This window comes from Dendrobates tinctorius, unplaced genomic scaffold, assembly GCF_039654945.1.
Source record: "Dendrobates tinctorius isolate UK_male_01 unplaced genomic scaffold, ASM3965494v1 ptg000423l, whole genome shotgun sequence".
Lineage (NCBI taxonomy): Eukaryota > Metazoa > Chordata > Amphibia > Anura > Dendrobatidae > Dendrobates > Dendrobates tinctorius.
Window position 1 is genome coordinate 294,409 of NW_027362087.1, and position 24,499 is coordinate 318,907.

General features: G+C 41.8%; 1 protein-coding gene across 3 annotated transcripts in view; it reads left to right on the forward strand.

Annotated features, from left to right (window-relative positions):
* LOC141076747 (oocyte zinc finger protein XlCOF8.4-like) overlaps positions 1 to 23,090 on the forward strand; it is a 213,643-nt gene extending 190,553 nt beyond the window's left edge. For all 3 annotated transcript variants that reach the window (XM_073564034.1, XM_073564033.1, XM_073564032.1), the window contains one exon: positions 22,076 to 23,090. In XM_073564034.1, coding sequence (XP_073420135.1) covers positions 22,076 to 22,962 — 887 coding nt within the window. In that variant the 3' untranslated portion in view covers positions 22,963 to 23,090. The remainder of the gene's footprint in view (positions 1 to 22,075) is intronic.
* Positions 23,091 to 24,499: the final 1,409 nt, after the last annotated feature.

Consider the following 24,499-nt stretch of genomic DNA (forward strand, 5'->3'; position numbering starts at 1 on the left):
AAATCATCCCAGTCAGATGTCTGTCCAGCCTCTGTTTGAAGACTTCCATTGAAGGAGAACTCACCACTTCTCGTGGCAGCCTGTTCCACTCATTGATCACTCTAACTGTCAAAAAGTTTTTTCTAATATCTAATCTGTGTCTCTTCCCATTCAGTTTCATCCCATTGCTTCTAGTCTTTCCTTGTGCAAATGAGAATAAAGTTGATCCTTCTACAATGTGACAGCCCTTTAGATATTTGTAGACAGCTATTAAGTCTCCTCTCAGTCTTCTCTTTTGCAAACTAAACATTCCCAAATCCTGCAACCTTTCCTCATAAGACAGGGTTTGCAGACCGGTCACCATTCTGGTCGCTCTTTTCTGAACTTGCTCCAGTTTTTTCAGTTCTTCAATACAAAAAGTGAAACTCATGTATTATATAGAGTCATTACACAGAGTGATCTATTTCATGTGTTTATTTTTGTTAATGTTGATGACTGTGGCTTACAGCCAGTGAAAACCCAAAAGTCATTATCTCAGGAAATTAGAATGCTTTATAACACCAGCTTGAAAAATGATTTTAAAATACGAAATGTTGGCCTACTGAAATGTATGTTCAGTAAATGCACTCAATACTCAATACTCCTTTTGCATCGTTTGCTGCATCAATGTGGCGTGGCATGGAGGCAATCAGCCTGTGGCACTGCTGAGGGGTTATGGAAGCCCAGGTTGCTTTGATAGCAGCCTTCAGCTCATCTGCATTGTTGGGTCTGGTGTCTCCCATTTTCCTCTTGACAATACCCCATAGATTCTCTATGGGGTTAAGATCAGGTGAGTTTGCTGCTAATCAAGCCCAGTGATACTGTTGTTTGTACACCAGGTATTGGTACTTTTGGCAGTGTGGACAGGGGCCAAGTGCTGCTGGAGAATGACATTTCCTTCTCCATAAAGCTTGTTATCAGAAGGAAGCATGAAGTGCTCTAAAATGTCTTGATAGACAGTTGTGCTGACTTTGGTCTTGATAAAGCACAGTGGACCTACACCAGCAGATGACATGGCTCCCCAAACCGTCACTCATTGTGGAAACTTCACACTAGACCTCCAGCAGCTTGGACTGTGGCCTCTCCACTCTTCCTCCAGACTCTGGGACCGCGATTTCCAAATGAAATGCAAAATTATTTTCATCTGAAAACAACACCTTAGACCACTGACAACAGTCCAGTTGTTTTTCTCCTTGGCCTAGGTAAGGCACTTTTGACATTGTCTGTTGGTCATGAGTGGCTTGACAAAAGGAATGTGATACTTGTGGCCCATGTCCTAGATACTTCTGTGTCTGGTGGTTCTTTAAGCAATTACTCCAGCAGCAGTCCGCTCCTTGTGAATCTCCCCCAAATTTGAATGGCTTTTTCTTAACAATTCTTTCAAGGCTGCGGTTATCCCGGTTGCTTGTGCTCCCTTTCCTACCACACTTTTTCCTTCCACTCAACTTTCCATTAATATGCTTGGATACAGGACTCTTCTTTAGCAATGACCTTTTGTGGCTTCCCGTCCTTGTAGAGTGTCAATGACTGCCTTGTGGACAGAAATAAACATTTGAAATTGATTACTCTGTTTGTAATCTAATATATAAAGCTGAATGTGTGTGTGTGTGTGTGTGTGTATGTCCGGGATTGGCATCTGCACCGTCGCAGATACAGCCACAAAAATTTTGCACAGTCACACGTCTGGACCCCCGAGAGCGTCATAGGCTATTTTTACGAGGCGAAATTTTAACCCCACGCGTTCCAATTCACCAAACAATTTGGCCTATTCTTATCATTTCTATGTTGTTATCGTCCTTCTGTACAGCTGGAAATAACACAATTTATTACCGTGCCAACACAGACCATCCTCTGACACAGACTGCAGGGGGAGCCCAGTATCACACAGGATAGGATTAGATACACGGCTCAGCAGTCAATATCACACAGTATAGGATTAGATACACAGCTCAGTAGTCAGTATCACACAGGATAGGATTAGATACACAGCTCAGCACACAGTATCACACAGAATAGTATTAGATACATGGCTCAGCAGACAGTATCACACAGAATAGGATTAGACACACGGCTCAGCAGTCAGTATCACACAGGATAGGATTAGATACACGACTGAGCAGTCAGTAACACACATGATAGGATTAGGTAAACGGCTCAGCAGTCAGTATCACACAGGATAGGGTTAGATACATGGCTCAGCAGACGGTATCACACAGGATAGGATTAGATACACGGCTCAGCATTCAGTATCACACAGGATAGGATTAGATACACAGCTCAGCAGTCAGTATCACACAGGATAGGATTAGATACACAGCTCAGCAGTCAGTATCACACAGGAGAGGATTAGATACACAGCTCAGTAGTCAGTATCACAGTATAGGAATAGATACACGGCTCAGCAGACAGTATCACACAGGATAGGATTAGATACACAGCTCAGCAGTCAGTATCACACAGGATAGGATTAGATACACAGCTCAGCAGTCAGTATCACACAGGAGAGGATTAGATACACAGCTCAGTAGTCAGTATCACAGTATAGGAATAGATACACGGCTCAGCAGACAGTATCACACAGGATAGGATTAGATACACAGCTCAGCAGTCAGTATCACACAGGAGAGGATTAGATACACGGCTCAGCAGACAGTATCACACAGGAGAAGATTAGACACATGGCTCAGCAGTCAGTATCACACAGGATAGGATTAGATACACAGCTCATCTTTCAGTATCACACAGGATAGGATTAGATACACAGCTCAACAGTCAGTATCACACAGGATAGGATTAGATACACTGCTCAGCAGTCAGTATCACACAGGAGAGGATTAGATACACAGCTCAGCAGACAGTATCACACAGGATAGGATTAGATACACGGCTCTGCAGTCAGTATCAAACAGGATAGGATTAGATACACAGCTCAGCAGTCAGTATCACACAGAATAGTATTAGATACACAGCTCAGCAGTCAGTATCACAGAGGATAGGATTAGATACACGGCTCAGCAGACAGTATCACACAGAATAGGATTAGATACACTGCTCATAAGTCAGTATCACACAGAATAGTATTAGATACACGGCTCAGCAGTCAGTATCACAGAGGATAGGATTAGATACACAGCTCAGCAGTCAGTATCACACAGAATAGTATTAGATACACGGCTCAGCAGTCAGTATCACAGAGGATAGGATTAGATACACGGCTCAGCAGACAGTATCACACAGAATAGGATTAGACACATGGCTCAGCCGTCAGTATTACACAGGATAGGATTAGATACACAGCTGAGCTGTCAGTAACACACGTGATAGGATTAGGTACACGGCTCAGCGGTCAGTATCACACAGGATAGGGTTAGATACACGGTTCAGCAGGCGGTATCACACAGGATAGGATTAGATACACTGCTCAGCAGTCAGTATCACATAGTATAGGATTAGATACACAGCTCAGCAGTCAGTATCACACAGGAGAGGATTAGACACATGGCTCAGCAGTTAGTATCACAGGATAGGATTAGATACACAGCTCAGCATTCAGTATCACACAGGATATGATTAGATACACAGCTCAGCAGACAGTATCACACAGGATAGGATTAGATACACAGCTCAGCATTCAGTATCACACAGGATAGGATTAGATACACAGCTCAGCAGGCAGTATCACACAGAATAGGAATAGATACACGGCTCAGCAGACAGTATCACACAGGATAGGATTAGATACACGGCTCAGCAGCCAGTATCACACAGGATAGGATTAGATACACAGCTCAGCATTCAGTATCACACAGGATAGGATTAGATACACAGCTCAGCAGGCAGTATCACACAGAATAGGAATAGATACACGGCTCAGCAGACAGTATCACACAGGATAGGATTAGATACACGGCTCAGCAGTCAGTATCACACAGGATAGGATTAGATACACGGCTCAGCAGTCAGTATCACAGGAGAGGATTAGATACACAGCTCAGCACACAGTATCACACAGGATAGGATTAGATGCACGGCTCAGCAGTCAGTATCACACAGGATAGGATTAGATACACGGCTCAGCAGTCAGTATCACACAGGAGAGGATTAGATACACAGCTCAGCAGACAGTATCACACAGGATAGGATTAGATACACAGCTCAGCACACAGTATCACACAGAATAGTATTAGATACACGGCTCAGCAGTCAGTATCACACAGAATAGTATTAGATACACGGCTCAGCAGTCAGTATCACACAGGAGAGGATTAGATACACGGCTCAGCAGTCAGTATCACACAGGATAGGATTAGATACACGGCTCAGCAGTCAGTATCACACAGGATAGGATTAGATACACAGCTCAGCACACAGTATCACACAGGATAGGATTAGATGCACGGCTCAGCAGTCAGTATCACACAGGATAGGATTAGATACACGGCTCAGCAGTCCGTATCACACAGGAGAGGATTAGATACACAGCTCAGCAGACAGTATCACACAGGATAGGATTAGATACACAGCTCAGCACACAGTATCACACAGAATAGTATTAGATACACGGCTCAGCAGTCAGTATCACACAGAATAGTATTAGATACATGGCTCAGCAGTCAGTATCACACAGGATATGATTAGATACACGGCTGTCCATTAACAATGCTCAGAGACAGTCCTTAAAAGTAGTAGGGATCGATTTGCAGTCTGCATGCTTTTCTCATGGTCAACTTTAGGCTATGTGCACACTAGGGTGACCGGATCTCATATGGGGGGAAAAAAATGTCGGAATCTTGTTCGTCTGGACCCCACAAAACGATTCCCCTTTCCAGATATTGAGATAGCCAAAATTTGAGCTCGATCAAATGACGTTAACCCGTGCCGCTCGTTGCTCAAAGTTTGAAAAAATCCAAATTTTTGGCCAAAAAGCTGACATGGAGCCATAACTCCAGAATGGTAAATAATAAAAACACGCTTAATATCTCAAAAGAAAGATAATGTTGTTCTTCAAAATTTATATGTTACACACAGGGTGCATGTAATTTCTATTTTAGGGATGGTGATTTTACTTCAGCGTACAACCGACCTTTTATTTATTCAGTTTAGTTTCTAAAGTGCCTTTGAGCTGGTTAGATCGAACAATTATCCAGTGAAGATATTTTAACGTTTTTTTTAAATTTTCCAAGTGTGTGTGTTATTGTTTTTATAGCTATTATTATTATTATTATTTATTGTTATAGCGCCATTTATTCCATGGCGCTTTACATGTAAGGAGGGGTATACATAATAAAAGTGCAATAATCTCAAACAATACAAGTCATAACTGGTACAGGAGGAGAGAGGACCCTGCCCGCGAGGGCTCACAATCTACAAGGGATGGGTGATAATACAGTAGGCGAGGGTAGAGCTGGTCGTGCCTACAGGAATGGGGTCTTCCCAACACCGTCAAGGCGATGTGCTTCGACACTGCAGCATCGAACACGGGAAGACTCAAAGGAGCATGCGTCCTATTGGAGCAAATGTTAGGAAGAGAATTGCTACACCTAGCTTGCCGTCACCATATCTTGGAATTTGTGTTAAGAGGCGTATTCGACACAAAAATGGGATCAACCACTGGATCTCATCGAGACATTTTTAAAAGATTCCTCACTGCGTGGCCCAAGATAGACAAAGGAAAATACGACACAGGTATCAGTGACAATCTAATGCAAAAGCAGCTAACTCCAGAAGTAATTGCAAATGTTACTGCTGAATTCGAGACCAAATTAACTGAGAGCCACCCCAGAGATGACTACAAGGAACTGTTGCAGTTGGTTCTCGTATTTGTTGGATCACTAGACGGCAATGTTGTGGGTTTTAGAACTCCAGGAGCCATTCATCACGCTATGTGGATGGCAAAGGCTATTTACAGCTTAAAAATGTTCATTTTTCGTCGTCAATTTAAGATGTCTAAAGAAGAAGAAAGTTCTGTGCGTGCCATTTCTGTTTTCCTAGTTAAAATTTATTGTAAATCTTGGTTCAATGCTCCAAAAGCTCATCTTGCGCCAAAGCAAGATTTAGGTATTTTGCATAGTCTGTTAGACTATAAAGAATGTGACAACAACATTGCAGAAATAGCCCTGACCAAATTTTCGAACCATTTGTGGTATTTGAATGCAGAGTTGGTGGGATTATCGTTATTTGATCCCACCATTACAGACGATGAAAAGTTGTTAATGGCTAATAAATTGCTCAGTAGCACAGATGAACCATCAGAGCACGCTAGGGTTGTAAATCCAAAAGTTAGGAAAGAAAAATTAAAAGAGGTAGTTGATGGAGGATTGGTAAATTTACTTACCAAAGAAACATTTACATTCTTTGACCGATTTAATATAAAAACAGATTTCCTAAGACAAAATCCAAACACCTGGCCTCAAAATAATGACTTCCAAGAAGGATTGAAAATTGTCAAAACATTAAAAGTAGTTAATGATATGGCTGAGCGTGGTGTTAAATTAATAACCGACTTTAACGACCTTCTGACAAAAGATGAAGAACAAAAGCAATATGTCCTGCAAGTTGTAAGCAAATGTCGAGCATTATATTCTGACGTTTCAAAAACTACTTTAACAAAAGCTCTAGAATAGATTAGATAACTATGTAAAATTATCAACTCATGTAGGTACTACGTCTGTATCTTTTCTGTGTCTGTTTTGTATGTATTATATACCTCATTTTTTTATTTTAAAATAAAAAATGTCATTAGACTTATCAGTATTACTTGTTTTTTGTTAGATTTCTACTTTAAACTCAAAAATATACCAAAAAAAAACAAAATTTATCGCTTAATAACAAAATATACGAAGTATGCTCCATTGTTCCTAGTGGTACCAGGTCACGTTCTTGGGGCTAAAAGCTGTTGTAACTCAGTTTGACTTAAAATAACAATTATGTATAAAATATAAATTTTGAAGAACAACATTAGCTTTTTTTTGAGATGTTAAGCGTGTTTTTATTATTTACCGTTCTGGAGTTATGGCTCCATATGTCAGCTTTTTGGCCAAAAATTTGGAGTTTTTCAAACTTTGAGCGACGAGCGGCACGGGTTAACGTTGTTTGATCGAGCTCAAATTTTGGCTATCTCAATATCTGGAAAGGGGAATCGTTTTGTGGGGTCCAGACGGACAAAATTCCGACATCGATTTTTTGTGGTCACCCTAGTGCACACACTGCAGATTCACCTGCGGATTTTTTCCCACGGAACCGCAGGTAAAACCGCAGGTAAAGTGACCTGCGGTTTTGCTGCGGTTTGGCCTGCGGTTTTGCCCTGCGTTTTTACACCTCTACTATGTTAAAGGTGTGAAACCGCAGCAGAATCCGCAGAAACAATTGACATGCTGCGGAGAAAAAAACGCAGCTTTTCCGCAGGTAAAAAACCGCAGCGTGAGCACTGCGGTTTTGAAAACCCATAGGCTAACATGGTAAAGTACCATGTCTGCGGAACTGCTGCAGTTCTGCAGGGCCAAAACCGCAGCAGAACCGCAGCAAAACCGCAGCGTGTGCACATGGCCTTACGTGGTCTGTTCAAGAGTTGGAACTGCCAAAAATCTGTTCATCTTTGCACCGAAAGGAAAAGCCGAAAATCTTGAATGAGTTGAAAATAAAATACTATCAATACTTGGGTAATCGTTCATTTAATTTGTTTTGCAGATCTGTAGTGTTGACTATATGAAAAAATGTTTTTATGTGCAATATGATCATTATAATTTGTTATAACTCACCACAGTTGGTTACTATGCCCAGGCAACGCTGGGCTCTTCAGCTAGTGACTCTATATAATATGAGTTTCAATTTTTGTATTGAAGAACTGAAATAAATTAACTTTTTGATGATATTCTAATTTTGTGAGAAGCACTTGTAAATTACGGCCAGATGAGGGACAGGACCGATCCCTCATAAACCCGCTTAAAGCTGGATCATGAGTTCATTCTTATTGAGATCCTCCGGGTCGGCGTCTCTTGGGACGCACAGAGAGAAGAGGTAACGACATGCATAGGAAGATGACAGTCCATTAAGGTGCAAGGCCTATTGACTCAAGGGTCACAACCTGGCTTCTCCAAACATCTCCATGGAGCCAGGCGACCGGCTGGTCCCAATCCTGGCTTTCTCCAAACGCATCCATGGTTCAGAGATGGTCAATAGAGCAGATCTGTATTCTTCCAGCTGAGGCTAAAGTCCCCTAGGTTGACATCCTGTAGAATAATCCGTGTCCCTCGTGATGGAGACATGATGTCTTGGCCACTGTGCTGTCTCTGGCTGTTTGGATTTCTTGGCTGAATCTCTGGCTTTCTCTCTCTAGGGGCATGTACCCTCTTTTTATACTTAACAAGTGTTCTTGATTCAGTATTGACATAAAGGGTAAGAATGGAGATGAGATCAAGTAGCATTATTTGATCTATTTGCATAATTTTTCCTCCTCTGCTAGCAAAGTCACCAAACTATATGGCCTACACAGTGCATAATTATCAGTAAACAGTCTATTCTTCCTGGCTTTCTAAATAGTCTGATTAAATAAGATACAATGCTATGTCTTCACATTAAACATTTGACATTTAACCCCTTCATGACATACGTTAACTTACATCAAATGTTGTGTCCCTTTGATGCAGGCTCCCAGCAGATGATTGCTGAAGTATTCAACCATCATCTGCCTCTAATAGCTGCTGCAGAGCTCTGCCCGCAGCTGTTAACCTGTTAAGTGCCAGCCAGTCTCTGACAGTGGCATGTAACACAAGTCAGCTAAGGGGCATGTCATTCCACAGGCCCATCAACGCAAACATAGGGTTGAAGGGTTGCCATGAGAGTCGGGGGGTCTGCTGAAGACCCCCTTGCCTATCAAGTTGATTCTCCTGTGAAAGAGCTGGCGTTCATAGTAGAGTGTGTTTTTAGCTATACATGGCGGTGCTGATGCTATGTATAACACAGGTGGTCAGATTATCACTGCTTTTCGTTATGTAGCAAAAAAATTCAAAAGTTAATCACCCCCCCTAAACAAAGCCCACATATTTGGTATCGCTACATTTATAAAAGTCTGATCTACCAAATACGGCAGTGTTCACAATTATAGCTGTGTGTTCACAAACATGAGTGGATCGCACAATCTATATACTGGTTTTTATCTCCAGCATTAGGAACATTGCACACTGTTTTTTAATTTACAACAAGAAGAGAAAAGTAGATAATTTTATCTACTTTACAGAAAATAACATAAAAATTAACATTGGGCCGTTCTAGTAACCGTCAGTGTCTGCATTTGTCTTTTATACTATTTTTATGGTTTATCATTCCTGTGAATCACTGACGTTTAGTTATTGCCCACAGTTTTTTTTTTTTAGAACTGCTTCACAGCTATGCTGCTGGCCCTGTCACCTGTTATTCCAGCCCAGGATGCTCGGACTGCATCCCACAATGTTTTGGCATTTGTTGGCCTTGCCTCAGAAATGGCATTTTTTATGTCACCCCACAAGTGTTCTATTGGATTAAGGTCCAGGGATGAGCTGGCCCCTCAATAACCTCAATTTTGTTGGACTGGAACCAAGATTTTGCTGGTTTACTGGTGTGTTTAGGGTCATTGTCTTGGTGAAACCCCCATTTCAAGGGCATTTCCCCTTCGACGTCAGGCAACATGACCTCTTCAAGCATTGTAATATCTGCAAACTGGTCCATGATTCCCGGTATGTGGTAAATAGGTCCGGCACCATAGTAATAGAAACATGCCCATGATGCTTGCAACACAAAGGCTTCACTGTCTTCAGAGTGTACTGTGGCCTGAATGCAGTGTTTGGGGGTCGTCTGACGAACTGCTGCCCTTGGACCCAAAAAGAACAATTTTCCTTTCATCAAGTCTGCAAAATGTTTCTCCATTTCTCTTTAGGCCTGTTGATGTGTTCTTTGGCACATTGGGTTAGGGTTAGGGTTAGGCTTCAGTGCCTAACCCTAACTGATTTCTGCTAATAACCAAGAAAAATTATCTTTCACAATTGGTGCAGAATCCAACTAGTTGAGCATCAATTTTAGACCTAATGCTATCTAACAGACCTGACAGAATAACAACAAATCTGCAGGTCGTCGGGCATCTAGGAAATAGCGACCACAATATCATAGAATCGTAGAGTTGGAAGGGACCTCCTGGGCCATCTTGTCCAACCTCCTGCTCAAAGCAGAATGCTCTAAATCATCCCAGTCAGATGTCTGTCCAGCCTCTGTTTGAAGACTTCTATTGAAGGAGAACTCACCACCTCTCGTCGCAGCCTGTTCCACTCATTGATAATAATAATAAATTTTATTTTTATAGCGCCGACATATTCCGCAGCACTTTACATTTCAGAGGGGATTTGTACAGACAATAGACATTACAGCATAACAATAATCACATACAGTAGATTATAACAAATACCAAGAGGAGTGAGGGCCCTGCTCGCAAGCTTACAGTCTATGAGGAAAGAGGGAGACACGAAAGGTGGGTGGTAACAGTTGCCCTGATTGTATGGACCAGCCATAATGTTAAGTGTGTGACAGTACGGACACAGAGGGCTAATGGAGGCATAAAGCATGTGGGAGAATGATGCGGGGAACCTGGTTATGGTAAAACTTTTGGCTCTGCCACACAGGGATAGATTAGGTTAATGTGTTGAGGTGGTAGGCCAGTCTGAATAAATGCGTTTTCAGGACACGCTTAAAATTGTGGGGATTGGGGACTAATCGTATTGACCTGGGAAGTGCATTCCAAAGAATTGGCGCGGCACGTGTAAAGTCTTGGAGACGGGAGTGGGAGGTTCTGACTATTGAGGATGCTAACCTCAGGTCATCAGCAGAACGGAGGGCGCGGGTAGGGTGGTATACTGAAACAAGGGAGGAGATGTAGGGTGGTGCTGAGCCATGGAGGGCTTTGTGGGTGAGGGTAATAAGTTTATACTGAATTCTGGAGTGGATGGGTAGCCAGTGTAATGACTGGCACAAGGTAGAGGCATCGGTGTAACGATTGGTGAGGAATATGATCCTGGCTGCAGCATTCAAGACAGATTGGAGAGGGGAGAGTTTGGTAAGAGGGAGACCGATTAGAAGAGAGTTACAATAGTCGAGACGAGAATGAATAAGAGAAACAGTAAGAGTTTTTGCAGAGTCAAAGGTAAGAAAAGGTCGAATTCTAGAAATGTTTTTGAGGTGCAGATGACAAGAGCGAGCCAGTGATCGTATGTGGGGGGCAAAGGAAAGCTCGGAATCAAGTATGACCCCAAGACAGCGGGCATGTTGCTGGGGAGTAATAGTGGAACCACACACAGAAATGGCAATGTCGGGTATAGGTACATTAGTAGAGGGAGGAAACACCAGGAGTTCAGTCTTTGACAGGTTCAGTTTCAGATATAGTGAGGACATGATATTAGACACAGCGTTTAGACAATCGCCGGTGTTTTCTAGAAAGGCTGGCGTGATGTCAGGAGAAGAAGCGTATAATTGGGTGTCATCAGCATAGAGATGGTACTGGAAACCAAATCTACTGATTGTTTGACCAATAGGGGCAGTGTACAAGGAGAAGAGGAGGGGGCCTAGAACCGATCCTTGGGGGACCCCAACAGTAAGGGGAAGATGAGAGGAGGAGGAACTGGCAAAAGATACAGTAAAGGAGCGGTCGGAGAGATAGGAGGAGAACCAGGAGAGAACGGTGTCCTTGAGGCCAATGGAGCGGAGCATAGTGAGGAGGAGCTGATGATCCACAGTGTTGAATGCTGCAGAGAGATCCAAGAGAATTAGCATGGAGTAGTGACCATTTGATTTAGCTGTTAGCAGATCATTAGAGACTTTAGTGAGGGCAGTTTCAGTGGAGTGTAAAGAGCGGAAACCGGATTGGAGAGGGTCGAGAAGAGAGTTTTCTGAGAGATAGCGGATAAGACGGGAGTGGACCTGGCGTTCCAGGAGTTTAGAGATGAAGGGAAGATTAGAGACAGGTCTATAGTTAGCGGCACAGTTTTGGTCGAGGGATGGTTTTTTAAGTAGTGGATGTATGATGGCATGCTTAAATGAGGAGGGAAAAATACCAGAAGAGAGAGAGAGGTTAAATATTTTAGTTAGGTGAGGGGTGACAGCAGGGGAAAGGGACTGGAGGAGCTGTGACGGAAATGGGTCACTGGTGCAAGTAGTTGGGCGAGAAGATGCAAGGAGCCTGCTTACTTCTTCTTCTGTGACTGGTTCAAAATCAGAGAGTGAGTTAGATGCAGTGGGGGAGGTAGGACAGTGCATGGTATGAGGGGATTGGGAGATAATTTCCTGTCGGATCTGGTCAATTTTTTCTTTGAAGTAATTGGCCAGATCGTCAGCTCGGAGCTCCGTGGTTCGGGCCTGTACTCTTGGATTGAGTAGAGAATGAAAAGTGTCAAAGAGACGTTTCGGGTTATTGGACAGTGAGGTGATGAGGGTGTTGAAATAGGTTTGTTTGGAGAGGTGAAGGGCAGTGTTGTATGTTCTAAGCATAAACTTAAAATGGATGAAATCTTCGGGTAGATTGGATTTTCTCCACAGACGTTCGGCGCACCTGGAGCACCGCTGCAGGAAATGTGTTTGCACCGTGTGCCAGGGTTGTCGCCGTCTGCGTTGTGGTGTTCTATTTATAGGGGGTGCAAATTCATCCAGGGCAGTTTGAAGTGTTTCATTGTAATGCTTCAATGCAGAATCAGGACATGAGAGGGAGGAGATAGGGGCCAATGAAGACTGCAAGTTCTTCATAAGTTTCTGGGTGTTAATGGCCTGTATGTTTCTATAAGTCTGGACAGTGGGGGTGACCTGAGCAGCCTGGCAGTTCTTGATAGAGAATGAAAGAAGATTGTGGTCAGAGAGCGGGAGAGGGGAGTTTGCAAAATCATCCACTGCACAAAGCCGAGAGAAGACCAAGTCGAGGGAGTTTCCGTCTTCATGAGTTGGAGAATTAGTAAGCTGCGAAAGGCCAAATGAGGAGGTTAGAGATAAAAGGTGAGTAGCAGATGGTGAGAGGGGAAGAGCAATGGGGATGTTGAAATCTCCCATGATGAGGGTAGGGATGTCACAGGAGAGAAAATGTGGAAGCCAAGTGGCAAAATGCTCCAGGAACTGATGGGAGGGGCCGGGAGGACGATACACCACCGCCACTCGCATGGAGAAGGGGGTGTAGAGTTTGACGGCATGGACCTCAAAAGAAGGGAAGACAAGTGAGGGTATTTGAGGGATAACCTGAAAGGTACATTTTGGTGATAGGAGCAGACCAACGCCTCCACCAGCTCTATTGTCTGATCTTGGGGTATGAGAGAAGTGTAGCCCCCCGTATGAAAGAGCAGCAGCAGCGGTAGTGTCTGACTGCTGGATCCAGGTTTCAGTAAGAGCCAGGAGGTTAAGAGAATTAGAAAGGAAAAAGTCATGAATGAAGGAGAGTTTGTTATACACTGAGCGAGAATTCCAAAGTGCACAATTAAGAGAGACAGATGGCATGCAGGGAATATTAATAAGATTAGAGGGGTTTCTGAGTGTAGCAGTCGGGAGGTTTGACTTTCTATAACATGGGGGACCAGGGTTGGGAGCAATGTCTCCTGCGACTAGGAGAAGGAGGATAGAAAGAGTGAGCAGATGGTTAAGTGATTTGTGAGAGCGTCTCTGATGTTGAATGGTGGGACTGACTGGATCTGTGCAGTTTAACAACGTGAAAAGAGCATGCGTGCTATACATAGGAGAGGAAAGAAGCGAGGGGCCAATGTGGATGGAGTGTAGAGAGTTAATGCCAGGGCGGTGGATGTGTGTGAATGCAGCAGCCAGGATATAAATTACACAAATGCAAATGGTATATATTTGTTCTACTCCAAATGTACAGGTAGTAGATGTATATAAATGTCTTACCTGTCTCCTGCCCTCTCTAACTGCCATGTTATAACTGCCAGTACTTTGATAAACTGTACTTGGATAAAGTGTGCATAAATGCCCCCTGCATAAATGCTATCCCCAAGCTATGTCTGAATATATAGGAGGATAAGACTTAGAACTTTTTTTTTTTTTCTTTTTTTTGCTCTCTCTCTTCTCGTTAATCAATCACACTAAATTGAGACACCAGGACCCAATAAAATGTTGTGGTCAAATAAACACATGTCCAGCACTACATGGATCATAAAGCACTTTGAAAAGTTTCTTGACCTCACAACATAAGGGGACAAGCAGAGTAAGTTGAAAAAAACTATATACCATATATAAGCTTGCAGAGTTGAAAACACAGAGATAGCATTCAGGATTAACTGCTTGCTGACATTGAATGGAGACACAGGAGTGGATTCAGAGCAGAGACTGGAAAAGCTGGTTACCATATATAAGCTTGCAGAGTTGAAAACACAGAGATAGCATTCAGGATTAACTGCTTGCTGACATTGAATGGAGACACACGAGTGGATTCAGAGCAGAGATTGGAAAAGCTGGTTACCTGTATGAAGAGAATAGAGGTGCGTGTCACATTCATCCATGTTATAACTGCCAGTACTTTGATAAACTGTACTTGGATAAAGTGTGCATAAATGCCCCCTGCATAAATGCACAAATGCATTGATCACTCTGTCAAAAAGTTTTTTCTAATATCTAATCTGTGTCTCGTCTCAGTCAGTTTCATCTCATTGCTTCTAGTCTTTCCTTGTGCAAATGAGAATAAAGATGATCCTTCTACAATGTGACAGCCCTTTAGATATTTGTAGACAGCTATTAAGTCTCCTCTCAGTCTTCTCTTTTGCAAGCTAAACATTCCCAAATCCTGCAACCTTTCCTCATAAGACAGGGTTTGCAGACCGGTCACCATTCTGGTCGGTCTTTTCTGAACTTGCTCCAGTTTGTTGATGTCTTTTTTTAAAATGTAGCACCCAAAACTGGACACAGTATTCCAGATGAGGTCTGACCAAAGAAGAGTAGAGGGCAATAATGACTTCACGTGATCTAGACTGTATGCTTCTGTTAATACATCCTAGAATTCCATTTGCCTTTTTTGCTGCTGCACCACACTGTTGGCTCATGTTCAGTCTGTGATCTATTAGTATACCCAAGTCTTTTTCACTTGTGCTGTTGCTTAGCCCTATTCCTCCCATTCTGTATATACTTTTTTCATTTGTATTGCCCAGATGTAGTACTTTGCATTTTTCCCTGTTAAAAACCATTCTGTTAGTTGCTGCCCACTTCTCCAGTTTATTTATATCTTTTTGAATCCTCTCTCTCTCTTCTCTAGTATTAGCTATCCCTCCTAGCTTTGTGACATCAGCAAATTTAATCAGTTTACCCTCAATTCCTTCATCTAAATCGTTGATAAAGAGGTTGAACAATACAGGACCCAGGACAGAGCCCTGTGGTACCCCACTTGAGATATTCTTCCAACTGCATGTGCAGCCATTTACGACCACTCTTTGGGTCCGATCACTAAGCCAGTTATGAATCCACCTAACAGTTGCCTTGTCCATTCCATACTTAGTCATTTTTCAATAAGGATTGTGTGAGATACTTTGTCAAATGCTTTGCTGAAGTCAAGATATACTATGTCTACAGCATTTCCCTGATCCACACAATCAGTAATTCTGTCATAGAAGGAAATTAAGTTAGTCTGACATGACTTATTAGTTACAAACCCATGCTGACTCTGTTTAATCACTTCATTCTTATCCAGGTATTGACATACATGTTGTTTAATAATTTGTTCAAAGATCTTTCCTGGTATAGAAGTCAGACTCACCGGCCTATAGTTGCCTGGGTCCACCTTCTTCCCCTTTTTGAAGATAGGAACAAGATTTGCTCTTCTCCAGTCTTCTGGGACTTCTGTTCTCCAAGAATTTTCAAAGATTATGGAGAGGGGTTCAAAAGATTATGGAGAGGAACAGAGGCCACTATCTGCAGATCGGATATAGCTTCAAGAGAAATGTGCTGTCTTCCAGTTGTAAAAATTAAAGATGTGTCTGACAGGATATCAGGATTCTTCAGACCTACAAATGACTACTCATTCCTGCTTCTACATGTGGGGACAAATGACACCGCGAGAAAGGAACTGGAAACCATCTGCAGTGACTTTTGTAAACTTAGGTAAGAAAGTGAAAGAACTGGGAGCGCAGGTGGTCTTCTCTTCCATCCTCCCAGTGGATGGCCATGGAACAAGGAGGTGGAATAAGATTCTGCAGGTGAACAACTGGCTACGTCGATGGTGCCGTCAGCAAGGATTTGGATTTCTGGATCACGGAGTGAATTACCTATACGATGGACTACTTGCTAGAGATGGGGTGCACCTTACGAAGACTGGAAAACATGTATTTGGAAGTCGCCTTGCTACACTCATCAGGAGAGCTTTAAACTAAAACAATGTGGGAAGGGAAGCAAAAGGCCAGAAAAAGCCATACACCTGACAAATGCTATTGAGAACTCTGATATTAGAAGTGGAAAGGAAGACCAAAGACAAAAGAATCTTAATAATAAAAATATTGGAGAAAGAGAAACCCATCACAAACGAAAATATTTCTATATTAATACACAATGCATGGGCAACAAACAAGGAGAACTGGAACTACTAACGCAGGAAAAGAAATATGATGTCATTGGAATCACTGAAACTTGGTGGGATGATTCACATGATTGGAATACAAGGCTAGAAGGATACAACTTATTTGTAAGAAACAGACTTGAACAATGAAGGGGAGGTGTCGCATTGTATGTTAGAAAAACGTATATCTGCACAGAGATCTAAGCTTCAGAGACTGGGAGTTCTGTGGAAACTGGGTAAGAAGGACAGAACAATGGAAAGGGCACCATTGTAGACATTTACTACAGGCCGCCTGTGCAAGCTGAAGATATGGATGAACTCTTTATGCATCAAAATGGCCAAATTCTCAAAAAAATATGACATAGTGATCATGGGAGATTTCAACTATCCAGACATTGTTAGGAATCTCAGGCAAAACGAACAGGTCAAGAAAATTCTTATCCTCTCTTGCTGACAAATTTATTTTCCAAAAGGTAGGGGAGAAAACAAGGGGATCTGCTACCTTGGATCTAATCCTTAAAAAACAGGGAGGAAATGTTGAGGAGGTAAGAGTGGCTGGGACCCTAGGAGGTAGCGACCATGATATTTTAGAATTTTGGATAACTAGAGGGGGAAGACCTGTGAAGACTCAGACGTCAAGGATGATTTCAGAAAGGTAGATTTTAAGAGACTCAGAAAGAGAATTGGAGGGATCCAATGGCTGGATATCCTTAAGGACAAAAATCTGCAGGAAGGATGGGAAATATTGAAAAATTAGATTCTCAAAGCACAATCGTTAACTATTCCGAAAAGAGAGAAGAATAGGAAGCATTTAAGGAAACCAGAATGGATGAACACAGAACTTAAGCACATGTTAAAAAGTAAGAAAGAAATGTTTATAAAATGGAAACAGGGAGGCATATCTAAAGAAGAATATAATGCTTTCTGCAGAACCTGCAGGGCACGAATCAGATTATTAAAGTTAACAATAAATTGAGGCTTGCAAGAGATGGCAAAAGCAATAAAAAAGGATTTTGGGGATATGTCAAAGTAAAAGAAAAGTCAAAGATGCTATAGGATTTTTACAGGATTAAAATGATGAAATGGTAAGACAGGATGTTGAGAAGGCCGACTTTTAAATTCCCATTTTGCATCTGTTTTCCCTCAGAAAGGAAATGTAACATCAACTGATCTTCACTGTCCTATTGAGGGAATAGAAGAATCCAGGATATATATAAACAGATAGTGAGGAAACACTTAGCTAACCTAAATGAATTCAAGTCTCCAGGTCCAGATGAATTACACCCCAGAGTACTGAAGGAGGTAGCAGAAGAAATCGTTCTCCTGTAAAAAAAATCCAAAATAAAAAAGCAACAATATCCAATACCTGTCCGCCGTACAGTCATGTCCCACGCTGCAATCCATCTCAAGGGGTTAAATAGTTTGCAATCGGGAGCGGTGCTAATGCAACCGACCTGGCTGTATACCACAGGGGAATGAAGGAAAAGCTCCCTGCGCAGCCTCCCCGCCTGACCGGAGATGAACTCATTAGCGTGGGAAAGTTTCTGAACATTTTCCCACGCTGTCAGTTCACCGCGGGTCAGGCGGAGAGTCTGGGCAGCTTCAGTGACTACCGCTGATGTCACTTATCAAACCAATTTAATCAGTTTTTATGAAGAGGTAAGCTATAGACTGGACCAAGGTAAGCCATATTACGTGGTAGATCTTGATTTTACCAAAGCGTTTGATCCCGTGCAACACAAGGTTGGTACACAACATGAGAATGCTGGGTCTGGGGGAAAATGTGTGTAAATGAGTAAGTAACTGGCTTAGTGATAAAAAGCAGAAGGTGGTTATAAATGGTATAATTTCTAACTTGGTCGCTGAGACCAGTGGGGTATCGCAGGGTCGGTGTTGGGACCTCTTCTCTTCAACGTATTAATGATCTGGTAGAAGGTTTACACAGTAAAATATCGATATTTGCAGATGATACAAAACTATGTAAAGCAGTCAATTAAAGACAAAATAGTATTCTGCTAAAGATCTGGATAAGTTGGAAACTTGGGCCGAAAGGTGGCAGATGTGGTTTAACAATGACAAATCTAAAGTTATACACATGGGAAGAAGGAATCAATATCACTATTACACACCGAATGGGAAACTACTGGGTAAATCTGACATGGAGAAGGACTTGGGGATCCTAGTTAATAATAAGCTTACCTGGAGCAGCCAGTGCCAAGCAGCGGCTGTCAAGGCAAACAGGATCATGGGGTGCATTAAAAGAGGTCTGGAAACACATGATGAGAGCATTATACTGCCTCTGTATAAATCCCTGGTTAGACAGCACATGGAGTACTGTGTACAGTTTTGGGCACCGGTGCTCAGGAAGGATACAATGGAACTAGAGCAAGTACAAAGGAGTGCAACAAAATTAATAAATGGGAAGGGGGAACTACAATACCCAGAGAGATTAGCAAAATTAAGATTATTTAGTCTAGAAAAAAGACAACTGAGGGGCGATCTAATAACCATGTATTAGTATATAAGGGGACAATACAAATATCTCTCCAAGGATCTGTTTATACCAAGGAATGTGATGGTCACAAGGGGGAATTCTCTGCATCTGGAGAAGAGAAGGTTTTTCCATCAACATAGAAGAGGATTCTTTACTGTTAGGGCAGTGAGAATCTGTAATTCCTTGCCTGAGGAGGTGGTGATGGCGAACTCAGTCAACGGGTTGAAGAGAGGCCTGGATGTCTTCCTGGAGCGTAACAATATTGTATCTTACAGTTTTTAGGTTCTTTAGAAGGACGTAGATTTGGGGATTTATTCTGACGGAACATAGGCTGAACTGGATGGACAAATGTCTTTTTTAGGCCTTGCTAACTATTACCATGGATGAGCTGCACTACCTGAGTAACTTCTTTGGGTTGTAGACACTGCCTCTGTGTGTGTATACATATTTACTTTCACACCATTCCTTCCTCACACTCGGGTCCTCTACCAGAGGCCTGGGAGTCTGAGGGTTCTGTGCAGAATCTTACTTGTCCCCAGTACTGCGCTTTTCTGGACAGAGAATTCAGATGTTGCTCCTGGGATCTGTTGTAGCCATTTTCCCAACTTAGGGGTCACTGCTTCAAGTGCTCCTATCACCACTGGAATCACTGTTGCCTTCACCTTACACATCTTCTCATATTCCTTCTTTCCGATGTTGCTGTCACTTGGCACTCTCACATCTATCATTATTACTGTCTTCTGATCCTTGTCTACTATCACAATGTCTGGTTGGTTAGCCAACACCTGTTTATCTGTCTGGATCTTGAATTCCCACAGGATTTTAGCCCTTTCATTCTCCATTACTTTCTCTGGGATCTCCCACCTGGACTTGGGGCAACTTAGCCCATATGCTGTGAAGATGTTCCTGTATACAATTCCTGCAACTTGGTTGTGGCGTTTGGTATGCGCTGTTACTGCTTGCATCTTTCATCCTGTCACTATGTATTGGACTGTTTCTGAGGTTTCTTTGCATAGTCTGTACCTTGGGTCCTGACTTGTATGGTAAATCCCTGCTTCTATGGATCTTGTACTTTAGCACCTGTTCTTCTGCCACTATGATCAATGCCTCTGTACTATCTTGAAGTCCAGCTTTCTCCAGCCATTGGTAGGATTTTCCCATATCAACCAACTCCGTTATCTGTCGATGGTACATCCCGTGTAGTGGCTTATCTTACCATGGTGTTTCATGTTCCTGTTCTTCCTTCCAGGACTGTTGTTCTTGCTGCCTTAGGCTCTATCTCAGCATTGGTGCCATTTTTCTAATATATTCCTGGATACTTTTTGTTTCATCCGTGATGGTGGCTTTTGGACACTTCTCAAGCCTCGACCGCCCTCTTTTCTGTTGGTATACAATCTTTGGGTGTTGGACTTGGAGTGGAAACCTCCATGCATTGTAATTAGCTTCCTGGTCTTCACATCTGCAGCTTCCATCTCTTCTTTTGGCCAGCACGGTATCTGATAACTAGCAGGGCGTATGTATTGATGACATGGAATTTATTCTTCCCTTTCACCTGTCTTACTCTTTGATCGAATCTGGATGTTGCTGCTATCTTTGCCTCTTCATCATGGCTACCGTACCCATGTGGGATGCTGAAGTACTTGTAGATCTGCTATGTGCCCTGCTGTTAGTTCCACTCCTTCAGTCTTTACTATCTTAGAATCATAGAATCGTAGAGTTGGAAGGGACCTCCTGGGCCATCTGGTCCAACCCTCTGCTCAAAGCAGGATTCTCTAAATCATCCCAGTCAGATGTCTGTCCAGCCTCTGTTTGAAGACTTCCATTGAAGGAGAACTCACCACTTCTCGTGGCAGTTTGTTCCACTCATTGATCACTCTAACTGTCAAAAAGTTTTTTCTAATATCTAATCTGTGTCTCCTCCCATTCAGTTTCATCCCATTGCTTCTAGTCTTTCCTTGTGCAAATGAGAATAAAGTTGATCCTTCTACAATGTGACAGCCCTTTAGATATTTGTAGACAGCTATTAAGTCTCCTCTCAGTCTCCTCTTTTGCAAACTAAACATTCCCAAATCCTGCAACCTTTCCTCATAAGACAGGGTTTGCAGACCGGTCACCATTCTGGTCGCTCTTTTCTGAACTTGCTCCAGTTTGTTGATGTCTTTTTTAAAATGTGGCGCCCAAAACTGGACACAATATTCCAGATGAGGTCTGACCAAAGAGGAGTAGAGGGAAATAATGACTTCACGTGATCTAGACTGTATGCTTCTGTTAATACATCCTAGAATTTAATTTGCCTTTTTTGCTGCTGCATCACACTGTTGACTCATATTCAGTCTGTGATCTATTAGTATACCCAAGTCTTTTTCACATGTGCTGTCACTTAGCCCTATTCCTCCCATTCTGTATATGCTTTTTTCATTTTTATTGCCCAGATGTAGTACTTTGCCTCTCTTTATTACCAACCGACAATAAATAAATTAGTAATGAAAAGGAAAATTCTTAATTGTTTTGTCCATGAATTTAGTCTGAGATTTGAGCGTTTTGTCTCGAAAAATTAAAGCAGCCTGTCACCTTGATTGGATTGTCAACATCAAAATTAATTAGAGTAATTGTATCAGAACTCAGTTGATACTGAAGGGACAAATGAGTTGATCAAGGACAAACGTAATTGCTAGACAGTGTTGGATTTTTCTTTTTTTAGATTTTTTACTTTATGATTGTTTATGCAATAAATTTCATCACTGATTGTAGACCCGTAATCTATCATAATAATCTATTGTTACCTAGAACTTTGTAAATCCACATTTTAAATTTTGCAGCATTTTTTTTTTTAAGGGTAGAATTGGAAAAGGAATATGGAAATATAAAGGGACGACTTATAATGTCCAGACTGCTGGATCCATCTCTTTCTTTGGCTCATAAATGGCATTAAGAACTACATGTGTTTGAAGCCCTATAGTTTTAAGTGTCCACTTTTTTAGGAAAAATAAAATAATTTATGTAACTTTTAATCCTCACAGATAAACCCAGAAAGAACGTTGTAGAAAATTTTATGTTATCCCTAATTAACAGAGATGAGGATGAAGATATAATGCAGAACTCTTCAGGAGAAAAACTCAACGACATACATCCAAGACTTCACAGTAAAAATCTATCGTATAATCCTCCTAATAATGTGAAGTCATTACATGACCAGTTGCAGATTATAACAAGTACAGATCATAAATGTGGAAAAAGGTTACAGTGTGGTGATTGTGGAAAACAGTTCACACAAAGTTCAAGTCTTTTTATACACAGAAGAATTCACACAGGGGAGAAACCATATACATGTTCACTTTGTGGGAAATGTTTCACCCGCAAATCGGGCCTTGATCAGCATGAGAGAAGACACACAGGGGAGAAGCTGTATTCATGTTTAGTATGTGGAAAATGTTTTGTAGATAAATCAAATCTTGTTAAACATGATAGAATTCACACAGGGGAGAAACCATATTCATGTTTAGAATGTGGGAAATGTTTTACAAATAAATCACATCTTGTTCTACACCAAAGAAGTCACACAGGGGAGAAGCCATTTTCATGTTCAGAATGTGATAAATGTTTTACAAATAGATCACATCTTGTAACACATGAGAGAATTCATACAGGTGAGAAACCATATTTATGTTCAGAATGTGGGAAATGTTTTGTTACTAAAACCAAACTTAGAAATCATCAGAAAATTCACACGGGGGAGAAGCCATTCACATGTTCAGAATGTTTCAAATGTTATATTAACAAATCTGATCTTGTTAAACATGAGAGAATTCACACAGGAGAGAAGCCGTACTCTTGTTCGGAGTGTAAGAAATGTTTCACAGATAAATCGAGTCTTGTGACACATCAGAGAATTCACCAACTACAATAATCTTTTTCTGAATGTGAGAATTGTACAAAAAATGAAATAAATGAATAAAATCAGAGGAAAAGTAATGTTTTTTGTTTACGAAGTGAAATCTGTATTTACAGAATAATTAAATTTATTTAGACACGAGAGGTCATGCGAGTGAAGCCATATTCTTGTTTAGAAATGCTTTATTACTCATTCCAAGTGAATATCCATGTGGGCATAATTATTGGACTATTGGGCCACGTGCATACCACAGTATTTGGTCAGTATTTTACATCCGTATTTGTAACCAGCAGTGGGTGATAAATGCAGAAGTGGTGACATGTCTCTATTATACTTCTCATTGTTCCTCTCCTGAATTTAGCTCACAAATACTGATGTAAAATACTGAACATGTGAACGTGGCCTTAGTGTGCAGAAAATATTGTTCAACTAAAGTGGGTAAAAAAGTTTTTTGTCAGCCACCAATTGTGCAAGTTCTCCCACATAAAAAGATGAGACAGACCTGTAATTGACATCATAGGTAGACCACAACTATGAGAGTCAAAATGAGAAAACAAATCCAGAAAATCACCTTGTCTGATTTGGCAAGATTTATTTTGCAATTTATGGTGGAAAACAAGTATTTGTCCACCTAAAATCATGCAAGATTTCTGGCTCTCAAAGACCTGTAACTTCTTTAAGATGCTCCTCTGTCCTCCACTCATTACCTGTAGTAATGGCAGCTGTTCGAACTTATCAGTATAAAAGACACCTGTCCACATCCTCAAACAGTCAGGCTATGTGCACACGTTGCGGATTTTTAGCGATTTTGCCATGTTTTTTCGCCGCGAAAAAACTCTGCGTAAACCCTAAAGATCCGCTACCCGTTGAATTCAATGGCATTCCGCACATGCTGTGCTAATGCTGCGTATTTTTCCGTGGCGGAATCGCATCGCGGAAAAATACGCAGCATGCTCATTCTTTGTGCGGAATCGCCGGGATTCCGCACACATAGGAATGCATTGATCCACTTACTTTCCACATGTGGCTATGCCCACCATGCGCAAAGTAAGCTGAAAATGTGTGGATGGTACCCAAGGTCTGGAGGAAAGGAGACTCTCCTTCAGGCCCTGGGTACCATATCCCTGTTAAAAAAAAGAATTAAAATAAAAAAATCGTGATATTCTCACCTTCCAGCGGCCCCCGCAGCGTTCCCAGGCTTCAGTGATGCTCCCGGCAAGTCCCGTTCCCAGCGATGTCTTGCGACAATGACCTGTGATGACGTAGCGGTCTCGCATGATGCTACGTCATCTGGTATCATTGTCGTAAGGCATCGCTGGGAACGGGACTTGCCAGGAGCATTGCTGAGTCCTGGGAACGCTGCGGGGGCCGCCAAAAGGTGAGAATATCATGATTTTTTATTTTTTTTATTATTTTTAGCATTATATCTTTTACTACTGATGCTGCATAGGCAGCCTCAATAGTAAAAAGTTGGTCACACTTGTCAAACACTGTTTGATAAGTGTGACCAACCTGTCAATCAGTTTTTCAAGCGATGCTACAGATCACCTGG